This window comes from Diorhabda sublineata, chromosome 7 (assembly GCF_026230105.1).
Source record: "Diorhabda sublineata isolate icDioSubl1.1 chromosome 7, icDioSubl1.1, whole genome shotgun sequence".
Lineage (NCBI taxonomy): Eukaryota > Metazoa > Arthropoda > Insecta > Coleoptera > Chrysomelidae > Diorhabda > Diorhabda sublineata.
This window is the reverse complement of record NC_079480.1, coordinates 2542409-2555248: the sequence shown is the minus strand read 5'-3', so window position 1 is coordinate 2555248 and position 12840 is coordinate 2542409. Positions and strand designations below refer to the sequence as shown.

Sequence of the window (12840 nt, the reverse complement as noted above, 5' to 3'; positions counted from 1 at the left end):
TCACTGTACAGAGATGAAGACATAATACATATTTATCACTTTGACACTACTTTCCCATGCAATTTAATATCAAATTCGAAGTATATAGTTGTTCCCATTAAAATAAATACTGAATTTTTGCCACGCGTTCATAGCCATAGACCCAAATTTCATTTTCACTAACAATTATTGCAATGAAATCCGGATCTGCATGAGGACAAATGTTAGGTTAGGTTAGTGTTAATGCATTGTTAAACTAAAGTGGCTTGAATAGCAAACGGATAAATCGGAATCAAGCTAGTGTTTGAAGTAACCATACAAAATATGATGTAAAAATATAAAACATTATGTGAATAAATATGAAGATATTAGAAACTTGAAAACCTGCAATATTATTATACAATGTTAATTATTTTCAAAGTAATTCGAAAGCTTTGGATATATAACAAGAATAGTACCATACAATTCTCCAACAATCCAGCTGCCGAAGACTTTGTATGAAAATTAATTCAAATATTTCTCAAAAATCCACAGTGATATAGATATTCTCAATTCATTCTTTAGTTTTATAAAATACAAACTTACCTTATCTCTTATTGATTTTTTTGTAGGGTATAATTCTTTGTACTCAAAAAAAAACATCATACTCAAAAATTAAGTGAATAAAACCTCTGGTTATTGTTTCTATTAATTCTTGTGGACATTATTATATCATAATCTAAACTTGTAACAATAAAGTATCATCATTACTTAGCATAATTGTATTTAATATGTTTAAATAAATAAAGGAATAATATTATGATAATATATAATACCAATTAATGTCTTTAAAACATGTCACAGAGCGAAACATAACAATAATGTTGCAAATCCTAGTCGTTCATAATGATTCATTATTAAAGCAGCAATGCCAAATCGAATCGCTGCTTTCATAACTTTAACATTCCAAAACATAAGAATGATCCTTAACCATGTTGGTCTGTCTTGAGTTTTATACTGGTCTGTCTTCAGAATTGTTTTAGATCTATAAACATTTTGTCGTTCCTGTAAGATTCTATGAAAAATCCCAAATTTATCTATAAAGCAACTTACACCAGACTCAGTGTACATGATGATAATCTGAAAGTAAAATTTATTCCACATTTGACACTTTTATTAATATCAGATTTTATTATTGATTTATTTAGAATAAACGCCTTTTATATTTTGTATTCAAAGGTTCAATTAAAACTTACTGAAAATATTGAAGGTAGCAAAAATTTTAATTTTACATAATCTACATTTTAAAATATATTTTATTTAGTAAACAAACTCATAGACTGATCAATTTGCTTCTGACTTAATAGCACAGAAATTAGGAATATGACATATTCTCGCCATAGAAAAAGGTAAAATATATATCTTTACAACGGCATTGAACAATAGTTATTTTTCCAAAATTTACCCAGTTACAAAAAAATTCTAGTTAGACAAATGCAATGTAGAACATAAAAACTCCAATATACAATTATTTTTTTTGTACAAAAGAAATGATTGGATCATAAAAAATGCAAATAAATAGAATGTTTGCAATGACATTCTATATCTTCGGGTGCGTTACATTATGCTTTCACATTGCCCGAAAGACTCTTTTTGCCTTTTTACATGTAGACTATCGTTATGGTCACGATGAAAACGTTCCTAATAACGTTCATATATGTACTAGTGCTATAAGGAAAGTTTCTATAAGTGAAACCTGTTCCCGACTAAGGAAGGCGGAATGTTAACGATTTCTCTATCCTTCGAGGTTTCAGCTCAGTTCTGCGCATTCTCAAGCATGCGCAGTATAGATAAAGTGTCTCGAACGAGAGAAAAAAATGAATATTGTCGGCACCGTAACGCCCACGCAAAGATCACTACAACCATCCATATCAAGAGGTTAGTCGAAGTGAGTGTTGAGAAAATTAGCAAAAGTGTTAATTCTCAAAGCAATAAAAACGACAACTATAAAATTTCATTATTTGGTACGTTAGAAGATATTCTAGTAGAAATGGATGTTTCTGAAATAAATTCGCAAAAATAAATATTAATTGATAATTGTGACATGCAATTCATAACGGAACTCCTTAAAGATTTTACTTTATTTTTTCTGTCTCGCCAATTGTTAATATTTACCTCAATACTCAGGGCGCTTCAAATTTTGAATATTAAATCAAAAGACGGCCCAATTAAATTTAATCTTAAAAAAACAAAAAAGTGGTGCAAATGCGCGAATGCAAGCACTATTCGCAAAGTTGTTGGCAAAGTTCATTAGAAATAAACCAATTTTACTTTGAAGTGCGTGCCACTTCGCCCGTCATTTACACTTGAAATTTACCTTTAGTACGAAATAAGACGGGAAAAATCGTAGTCGGGAGTGCCAATGGAACGTACTATTGATTACTTACTGTCAGTATTAGTATTAATTCTGTGCTGTCAGCTGTTTTAAAGTCACCTGTCAATAATATAAACATAACCAATTGATAACGTTATCTAAAAAGTAATTAAAAATATTATGTAAAATATGATATTGATATGAAAAACCTGACCTTTATGGACTTGGTTATTATGTTGAATATCACGCAGTGATACTTTTGCTGAGAAAGGATGCAGAAGCACCAAGTTTCGAACACAGCATGACCTTTGATTCAAGTAATTTAAATTGAATCTATTAATTTTTTTTCGGTAAACGTAAGAAATATTCATTCAGTATAATAATGTCTAAAATACCTCAAAAAACGATTTTTAACTATGAAACTCTGGTGCATGCAACTGCAGGAGCCGCTGTAAGTATAACTGATTTTTTTTAAAACATTAGTTTAAACCATTCACTGGATTAATTAAGCAAAATCTTATTGTACAATAAGTTATGAAATTAATGGAAAATATTTCAATGTGTAGCATCAAATAGATATTATATAGATTTTATTTCAAAAATATCAAATTTGTATAAAAATTCTAGCAATTGCTATTTTTTACAGGCAAGTATTTTTGCAATGAGTAGTGTATACCCTTTGGATATGATAAAATTTCGTAAACAACGTAAGTTTTCATTATTTAATAGATTAGTTACATGTTAGGGTTATTCATTCTAAATTTTACATTCCTTCTAATTGTTATTATTGGGTCATCAGGGTTGAATTATAAGGTTTGTTTGTAAAGAATGAATAGAATATGTCAGAAATGTAATGTATCATTCATATTGTTTGGTAGGAGACTAATTGAAATTATAATTATTTCTTGAAAATTTCTGAATGTAGTATAAATAGATAAATTAGAAAAAAATTGTTTTAAATATAAAAAATAAATACAAAGCACATAAAAATATACTAATACAAGGGGTCTCAAAGGAAAGATCACATTTAAAAAAACAATTTTAAGAAAAGTAGAGTAGAGACACCTTGTATAAGACTTTACAGATACAGATACGGATTTGTCAAAAGTTGTTTTTAATTAAAAAAATTGGTGATAGTGACAAAGCAAGCATAAAAAAATTGATAAGAAAGAAAAACTTTTGAGCTTTGTGAGAAATTTTTAGAAAGAAATAGTTTGTTCTTACTTTGTATAAAGTATAAGCAGCATATGTTATATTTGGAAAAAATGAAAGAATTAATGTTCAGGGGTGGGAAATTTATTAAGTATTGAAATTCAGTTCAAAACTGTTATAACGATATCAAATGAATTACTCATTATTGGTTATAAAAACCATGGTCGAGTTACATCTAGAAAAATCCGGACTACTTTAAAAATTAAAACTTAAAAAGAGATTTCATAAAAACTTAATCAGCATGTATTTCAATATAAATAGAAACTGTTGAAAACACTTTTGAATGAGTTCCATTAATTCAATCATTTGAAATTAATGTAATGTTTTTTGTTAATAAAGTCTTTTAATAATAAAATTTCGAAAGTAACAGTTATAATTGTCGTTACAAACTGTGATGTTTATTTTATAACCTTTTTATGATGTAATATAATTGAATGTGTAGGTACATATAAATCTATGTAAATATACAAGAAAAATATATCTAAACTTTGTTTATTTCACATAAAACACCATTTTTTGCACTAATAAAAAATTTTTATTTCAGTTCGTGTGACGTACCTACATACACATTTCGTAGTTCACCTTGAATTTTAATCTACATATTAAGATAATATGTTAACAGCATTAAGAATATCATTCAAAGTTGACACTGTAAATTGCTCTTCCTATTAGTCATTTTGTTCTTGATTTTATAACAATATAACCTTCCATAACCGGTGTACAAATTCCAATGGAGTTATCTACATCAACAAACCCCTCTATAGTAGATAAAACAGGTTGTGATTAAATTGAACCAAAGAAATATTAGCTGCTTTCCATTTACATCAAACTCAGATTATTCTCACTTCCAGTCACAACTCAATTCAAAGCACATTTCTTTTCAGTCTCACAAGTGAGACCTAACTGAGCTGCACAAGCTCGAGACCACAAACATACCCTAAATATATTCTGTGCTTGAAAACGTGTGCTTTAGTGAATTTTGTGAACTCAGATTGAAGTGAGGTTGAGGACATCATGTTGTCTATATCATAAATGTAATACTCCTATAAGGACAGTTGGTTTGGGAAAAACGTCCCTACGTTACGGTGCCGACAATATTCATTTTCTCTCTCATTGTAGACACTTCATGTGCGCAAAAGATGCGCAGAACTATCTGAAGCACTCGGAGGAGAGAGAGAACGATACACTATTTGTTTCACTTAGTCGGAACACCGTCTACTTATAGGAACTGTCCGTATAGAAGTTTTACATATATGACTTTGTCAAATCTTATCATCATACATACATTTCCTTTGCAAATGATGTGATTTCTTTCAAATAGAGCTGATGATATCAGCTCACCTTTTCTCCCTTTGATATGATGGGTCAAATGGAATAATAAACTGAGACATTCATTCAGTTCATTGTATTCTAACCTAAAATGCACTTGTCAATATAAAAATTAAATGAAAATAAAACTGAACTGAGTTACAAAACTTTGCTAAGCCGTTTTGTTAATTGTTGGTCAATATATCTAGTATATTGTTCTAAACGATGTCGTGATAAAAGGTTTCAACTGTACTTTATACTGAATAATTCAACTTTGTTTACTGATACCTGAACTTATAATACCAAAATGTTTTTCATTATTTGATATCAGTATGTCGTATTCAAGATGAAGGCATATTTAAGCTACCAGATTATATTTTTTAGTTGAAGATAAAGAATTATCAGAAAAGTCTACTTTTCGGGGTATACTACACCTCTTAAAGATGGAAGGAGTGTAAGTATCTTTTTTCACTATCTTCCAGATTTTTTAAAGTACACATATTTTTAAAAATACTATTTATGTATGTAGTTTAACTTAGAACATATAGATAATAATAAATTGTATAGTATAAGCAACGAGAGGCTTAAAGTGTGCTCTTCAATTTTTTACTAGAAATGATCTTTAGAAGTAGTGGCATCCGAATCCAGGGGATGATTTATAACAAAAAACATAAATCCTTTCCTATGCAGTTGATGTGGTACTTATAAGTAGAATGAATATTAATCTAGAAAAATCAAAAGAATATGGATTACACATAAATGAACAATGGACCCAATATATGGAGCTGGAAAGGGATTTGAATAACAGATCAAAACAGGGAGTATCGATTTGATAAAATCCAGGAGTTCCAATACCTGAGAGTGACAGTGACAAAGGAAATCGATAAAAGACTGGCAAGAGGGAACAAATCGTTTGGAACCCTAGGAAGGCTATTGAAATCAAATTATATTTCAAGTTATGTATTTACAAGACAGTTATACAATCAACGGTGCTGTATGGCAGCAAATTTTTGACCATTAACAAAAAGGAAGGAAACAAAATAAACATATGGTAGGAGTGGAGGAGAAGAAGGAACACAGAGATCAAAGCAACATATACACAGACAAATAACCAGAATGGACAAAGATACTTGGGCAAAAAGATACTTATTAAGGGAAGAAGGGGAAAAATGGATAGAAACATATAGAGAAAGAATAGGAAAAGAGAATTGGCGTGAAGTGAACAAAAATAAGTAGAAGAGTAGAGCTACTTCCCAACAAACTTATATTCAAAACTTTATAAGAAAATCCAAGAGAATATGATGGAGTAAAAAATTTTTTATACCAATAGCTTTGTTTATCATGTTATATTTTTAGAGAATCTTTATATCAAGGAATCAGTCCGGTCGTGATAACATTAGGAGTCTCAACATTTGTGTATTTCTATACGTTTCATGGATTTAAATCTCGTATACCCAAAGAATTCATAAATTCTAAAACGGATTTATTTCTGAGTATTTTTGCTGGTAAGTAAAATTTTATTATTAAAAATAAACTGAATCATAAATTTCTAAAAATTACTGGATCTGTTGAGAGAGGTAGAAAGATTTTAAAATTTATTGATTAAAAAGAAAACAATATATCAAAGTTCATTGTTGTTAAGAATTTTTCAAAAAATATATAGGGTGTTTCAATATAAATGGAATAGTCTAATTTTGCTTGTACACGATAGTGGATCTTGAAAACTATTAATCGTAGCGGCTTGTAGGGAAAAAATTTATACTAAAGAAGCCAAAAAATAATTGTGGAAAATATTTTTTCATATATCCAAGAGGGTTGGGGGATGTTGAACAAAAAGAGAATAACGTCACCTACTGTGAAGTACATGTAATAGTACTGAATATACTATAATGAAAAGTGACTAACAAATAATAAAAAGTTGACAATGGGGATCATCCACTAAAAAATAGTATTTTAAAGCACCGAAACTTTTTCGATATTCACTTTCAGGAATGTCACAATAATCAATTCCCAACATTTCTTTTATGATAACTAATAGAATGAATATCATTGAAAAGAAATATATGATCAATAATTTTGAAATTCATAAAACTTTAAATTAAATTTATAGTGACATTAACGTATTTTTTATCTATTATGATAACCTCTCTTAATAGACTTAATTAATTTAATCGAACTATTTTTAGTAATATTACAAAACTAAAAAAATCCAAATTTGATCATTTTAAAAATTATTGCTACTGATAAAAACTATTTCTGTTGATAAAAATTAGATGTGGAGGGTAAATGAATTGGATAGTATACAGAAAAGTTTTTAGATAAAATTTTAGAAGTATGTATATCAAGGATGATTTTTTTTTTCAAAAAAAAACCGTTAAAACCGTGGAATGGCTTATTTGTTGTGGAAGGCAAGGGGATGTACTATCCAATTTGTTATTCAAACTTGAATGTATTCGAGAGTGAATTCTATCAAAAACTATCAATACTTGTTTCGCAGATGAGATCGAAATGAAAAAAGAGGATAGTTGATTTGGAAATAAAGGAAGTTAGTACATTAAAATGAAAAAGAAATAAACAGAATTTCTTCGAATGAGAAAAATAGACATTAATAGAATGAACAATCATATGTATCAGGGTTGATGGGGTGATGAGGAAGTGGATATAGACCTTAGGTACTGGCAGAGGAAGACATTTGACTGAAGGGTGTGCTGGATGATTGCATAATAGTTTGAAATTGAATTGATTCTCAAGAAAAGAAAAAAAATTCTACAAAACCCCTTCTTACTATATGTATGCAAGAATAAAATGTGGTTTATTTATTTTTACTGAATATTGAAATGCAGACATGCACTATCAAATTTGTTTTATAATATATCTTCAGAAACCCATCAAAGCTTGTTGTGCAGATAATATAATATTATGGGAAAGGAATAAAGAAGACAGTAAAACAAAATGGAGAAAGAATAAACAAGATGTCTACAAATGGGATGAATATTTATTTAAAAAAATGAACAAGGTTGATAGGGGTGATTAAGGAGTGAATATATATCTGGCAAAGAGCAACAGATGTGCTGAATGACTGAATAATGTTTTTAAATTAACTTAAATCTCAAGAGAAGTAAAGAAAATATTCTACAAAACACCTAACCTACTGTACGGACACTAAATCTTGATTATATGCAAGAAACAACAGTCTAAACACTAAAGTTGTGATATATGGAATCTATAGTGGTGGAAATTAGATTAATAATGGGTGTAGAAATCAATAAATGTAGTATAAGGAAATAACTATAAAAAAGAGAAATAATTGCAGTGTAGCAAAAGGAGAAAATAGTGGAAGGCTACAGGATGTCTCGAAAACAACTCGAGAAAACCTAGATGAGTGGGAAACATGCTATAGGACTGTCATAATAGCTTATATTATATAAAATTTAATGGAACTATTTCTAGGAATGAAAAAAAATTATTTAAAAATTTTATCGTTACTGATAATAATTGTTTCTGTCTGGATGATAAAAATTGGGTATACGTGGAAGGTCAATGTTTTTCAAAATATGCAATTAAAGTTTTTAAACGTTAAAAAGTCGTAGTGTCAAGGTTGATAGATGGTTTTTATATTTCCAAATGTAGTAAATACTCCATAAATTTACATTAATCACCTTTGATTTGATATGGGTACACTAAATTACTATATCTGAACTAAGTTCAATAAAACACAGATTAAAATTTTAAGTGTTTGATTCAAAGATTGGATAGTAAAAAAGAGGAAACGATAGATGGCCCCAACATCTAGGATGCTAATATATTATTAAATTTTTAAATTAGTTTGTTATTTAGATGTAGTAGTTTTCGGCAGCGTTATCTTTCTATCTATTTTTTTAAAAGCAAATGACAATTTTTTAAAATTAATTAGTTTAAACTGTTTTCGTTACGTTCATAAAATAATTTGACAAAGCAAGCGAAAGATTCCTTATCATTGAATATATTTATTTTATTTATTTATTAATACATATTTTGAAAAGAAGCTTCCTGTCATAGTCTTTCTAAAGTAATTTTAAATGAATAATTTAACCAAGAACCATCTAATAATTGTCATCCAAGCATAAATATTTGAAAAAGTTAATATTGCTATGGACTTTCTAAAGTCATTGTAAATAAATAATTCAGTTATAGCCTTTCTATAGCCATTGTAAATATTTAATGTTACCAGAAGCACCCGACAGTTGGTTTCCAAGCCCTTAAGGTATAAACATTTCTGTAAGCTACAATAGCACAAATTTTCGATGTTAAATAAAAATTTATGGATACCATAGACTTTAAACTATGTATTAAGAACAATATTTGAAGTCTCTATAATTTCTAGGCGTTGTAAATGTTCTGACGACGAATCCTCTTTGGGTTGTTAATAATAGACTGAAAAAACGTGACAAAGATATCAAATTCACTGGTCTCCTCGACGGATTATATCACATAGCAACGACAGAAGGTATTTCTACGCTATGGAATGGTGTTGCTCCTTCTTTAATGCTGGTATCGAATCCTGCCATTCATTTTACAATATACGAAGCTTTAAAAAGGAAAGTTAAAGTTCAAAACGCCACCGCTTTTTTCCTCCTCGGTAAGTTTTGTTGTATATTCATAAAATTTTATATTTTTTCTTCTATCATTTCGAATCTACTCTAATTTTAGGTGCATTTCTGATAAAATACTTTCGTGTCCTCCCCTTTTTCATATTTCTTATATACTACAATATGTTTTATTTTAATTAGGTTATGTTTATCTGAATTTGAGGTTATAAATAACGTGATGGTGACAAACAATTGTGAAATGATGTATATGGGCAAAAAGGAATACTGCCCTTTATGATTTATGTTATTTATCATTTCATTTTCTTGGCCCTATAGGTAAAATACTGATTAAACAATAATTTGGGCAAATCAGATAAAGAAGTCACAAAGAAACACACATATTGGCACTTGGTCTTGAAATAGGGGGGTTGAGATTTGCCAGAAGATCATTATTTTCAACTAAACAAGAATTTTTGACAGTGGTATAAGTTTTAATACTGTCAAATGTATTCGTAAAGAAAAAAACGACGTGCCTTCCATCCATATCCCGATTTTCCTACTTTAATGTCTTTAAATATTCATTTTGTATCTCGAAAAATATTTTGTAACAAATTTAACTCTCGAAAACATCAAAAACGCCCAAAATCTTAATGTACATCTTGAAATTGTTCGCCATATTGGATCACATGATTTGAAGAGTGATTCAATATGGCGTTTGTGGACAAACAGTTTCAAGATTTTGGACGTTTTTGATAGTTGAATTTGTTATAAAATACTTTCCAAAGTATTGAGTAAATGTTTAAAAAAAATTCTGAGCCGAAATTTCTTCACAATTCTTATATTTCTTTTACAACTAAATTTGAAAGTATGTACTTATGTAAAAATTTTTGTTTGGTTGTAAATAATGACAAAGTAATTTTAAACAAATCTTATCCCTATTAATTCCAAATCAAAATACAAAAAAGTGTGATTAACCCGTTTTTATTGTGACCCAACTTTGCTTATTCAGCACACATTTTCACCTATAGAGAAATAAAAACAAAATATTTAAAATATTTAGAGTTTAATAACAAAACGTCCTTGAAAAAGCTTGAAATACTACACTCTTAAACGAGATAATAATCCTGTTTGCCCTAGGTTGCCATAATGAAAATATTTGACAAACCGTTTGAATGCTTGATTGCCAGTTGAGTAGGTTCCACCAGAAAATAGTTAGGTTAGGTTAGAAATGGCCTCTGCTGCACCTCAATTATATATAACTTACTATTTCTTTGTCTTTCTCAATCTTTATCAAATAATATTCTTTCTAAAAACGTTGACAGGAAAGAACTAATAAGTTAATCCAACAGATGTCACAACTATCTTAAAACAATTGTATTAAACCAGAGGTGTTACACACAAATGATTATATAAGTTTTTTTGAGGTTAAGTTGATGATTTTATACACTTTTCTTTTCAGGTGCCTTATCAAAAACTATAGCAACAATCATCACTTACCCTCTTCAAGTGGCTCAAACTAGACAACGATTGATAAAAGGACCAAGAATGAGTACGGCTGCACTACTTTATATGTTAGTCAAAGAAGGTGGTTTCGGTGCCTTATTCAAAGGACTCGAATCGAAAATGTGGCAAACAGTATTTGCTACTGCTTTGATGTTTACCACTTATGAAAAAATCACCCAGTTAGTATTTAAATTGTTATTGGGAACTGCCAGAAGAGAACATCAAATGGTAGCTTGAATTTTTTATAAAAATAATTTTTTTCTCTTCAAATCACAACCGGAAATAATAGTTTTTGAAAATATTCCATAGTGGACAAGTTCATATTTCAAAATATTATTCAAAGTCAATTCCGTTATATTTAAATATTTTTTAAAATGAAAAATGTTATGTTCGATATCGATAACCACTACACTGATATTGATATCGAATCTCGTTTCGATAAACAAGTTATCCTTTTCAGTGACTGAAACTTAATAACTTCAGTCTCTGAAGAGGATAACTTCTTAAATGAAACGTAGAAAATGTGTGTGTTAGTGTAGTAGTATCAGATATTGTGTTCATTATGATTTCAAATCAATTTTTTTTCTATAATCACAGATTTGATTATACTGTTTTAGGAATTTATAGACCTAAAAGTGCCAAATGTCAAGTATTTTATTAAAAACTGTTTTTAGAAATTCTTATTAGCGTGTGCTGACAAAAAAATATCCCAACCGTTCATTCCATCTCAACAATTACTTGTAAACATTTTATTTGATAAATTATTAAATTTTCAGCTTCTTTAGACAACTAACTGACTCAATAAGGTGGTAAATATCTTTTTGTGTTATTTCATTCCAACTTCTGCAATCACTTGTGTCCAAAACATGCTCAATTGGAAATAGATCAGGCGATCTTGTTGGCGAACATAAACGGTCGATGTGGTGTTAGTCAATAAAAGCTATAGAATCTCCGTTAACTTGTAATCTAATGAAAATCGAGGATGGATGATTCCACTACTTACGTTACCTTGCACCAAGATGACACCATAAAAACAAACATACATAATATACAAAGTGTTACTGGATTAAATTCATCTAAAATACCAAAAATGTCTCCCGAGTATTGCAATTTATTAATTATGAATTTTTTACCAATCGATCAATATAGTGTATAAAGACTGGGCATGGTATTCTGAAACCAATACCACAAATTTGTAATACAATATGCATATCAATACCATCGAATGGGTATTAGAACATGAAATAGGTTAGGTTAAGGAATCATGTATACACATTGTAATATCACAAAATGTAGAACGTAAGTTTCAGTTTCATTCGGTCTTAGTTGGGTTAATATATTAAATATTCATTTTCGGGGTAACAACGTATGGTTTAATCAATTAAAATTGGAAACAACTTCGAACCCCTAGCTGCATCAGATCCGCCTCAATGGCCAAGGAGCGGTCTTCCTCTCAATCCTTAAACGCGTCCCCCGGTTGAACGCCACAAAATCTGTCTCAGCTCAGTTTTCCTTCAGGACCTTAGCAATTCACAATCTGCTCACTTGTCGTCACCATAGCCCATGTCTTGCATCTGACTATGTGACTACAGGGCGGATTATTGTCTTGTAAATTGTGAGTGCTCTCTGGTCTGCCCAAAAGCATCTGTTCCATGAAGAGTGGTTTTTAGTTACATGAAATGTTATGAATATAATAGAGATTGTTTGCTATGAATATTAATTCAACCTTATCAAATATACAAAGTAAACTACATCAAATATTCCAAAACAGAATTGTTGAACGTATAGTAGATGACAAATTTGAATATTGTACACAACTTTTTGTTAATGTATTTTTATACTATTGAATTATTTAATAAATATACTGTTACCTAAATCTATTTGTTTTAATAACATATTGAATCGATTTAGTAGAAG

At 29.3% G+C, this 12840-nt stretch overlaps 1 protein-coding gene and 1 long non-coding RNA gene across 2 annotated transcripts; one reads left to right on the top strand and one right to left on the bottom strand.

Annotated features, from left to right (window-relative positions):
• Positions 1-633: 633 nt before the first annotated feature.
• On the bottom strand, positions 634-1386 carry LOC130446614 (uncharacterized). The gene is made up of 2 exons (XR_008910169.1): positions 1215-1386; positions 634-1098 (listed from the first exon to the last, which is right to left on the bottom strand). It is a non-coding gene; the product is annotated as an uncharacterized LOC130446614 (long non-coding RNA).
• Positions 1387-2415: 1029 nt separating this feature from the next.
• On the top strand, positions 2416-12817 carry LOC130446613 (peroxisomal membrane protein PMP34). Its single transcript, XM_056782979.1, has 6 exons — positions 2416-2783; positions 2979-3039; positions 5237-5306; positions 6209-6357; positions 9216-9470; positions 10880-12817. Exons 1-6 carry the CDS (start codon positions 2715-2717, stop codon positions 11158-11160), a joined length of 885 nt encoding a protein of 294 aa, XP_056638957.1. The 5' UTR covers positions 2416-2714; the 3' UTR covers positions 11161-12817.
• Positions 12818-12840: the final 23 nt, after the last annotated feature.

What these genes read in the sequence shown, in the direction of transcription:
- LOC130446613 (XM_056782979.1), top strand. Translation starts at nt 2,715, where the DNA reads ATGTCTAAAATACCTCAAAAAACGATTTTTAACTATGAAACTCTGGTG. An exon ending in ATGCAACTGCAGGAGCCGCT is followed by an intron (nt 2,784 to 2,978) that starts GTAAGTATAACT and finishes TATTTTTTACAG; the next exon opens with GCAAGTATTTTTGCAATGAG. An exon ending in CACCGCTTTTTTCCTCCTCG is followed by an intron (nt 9,471 to 10,879) that starts GTAAGTTTTGTT and finishes TTTTCTTTTCAG; the next exon opens with GTGCCTTATCAAAAACTATA.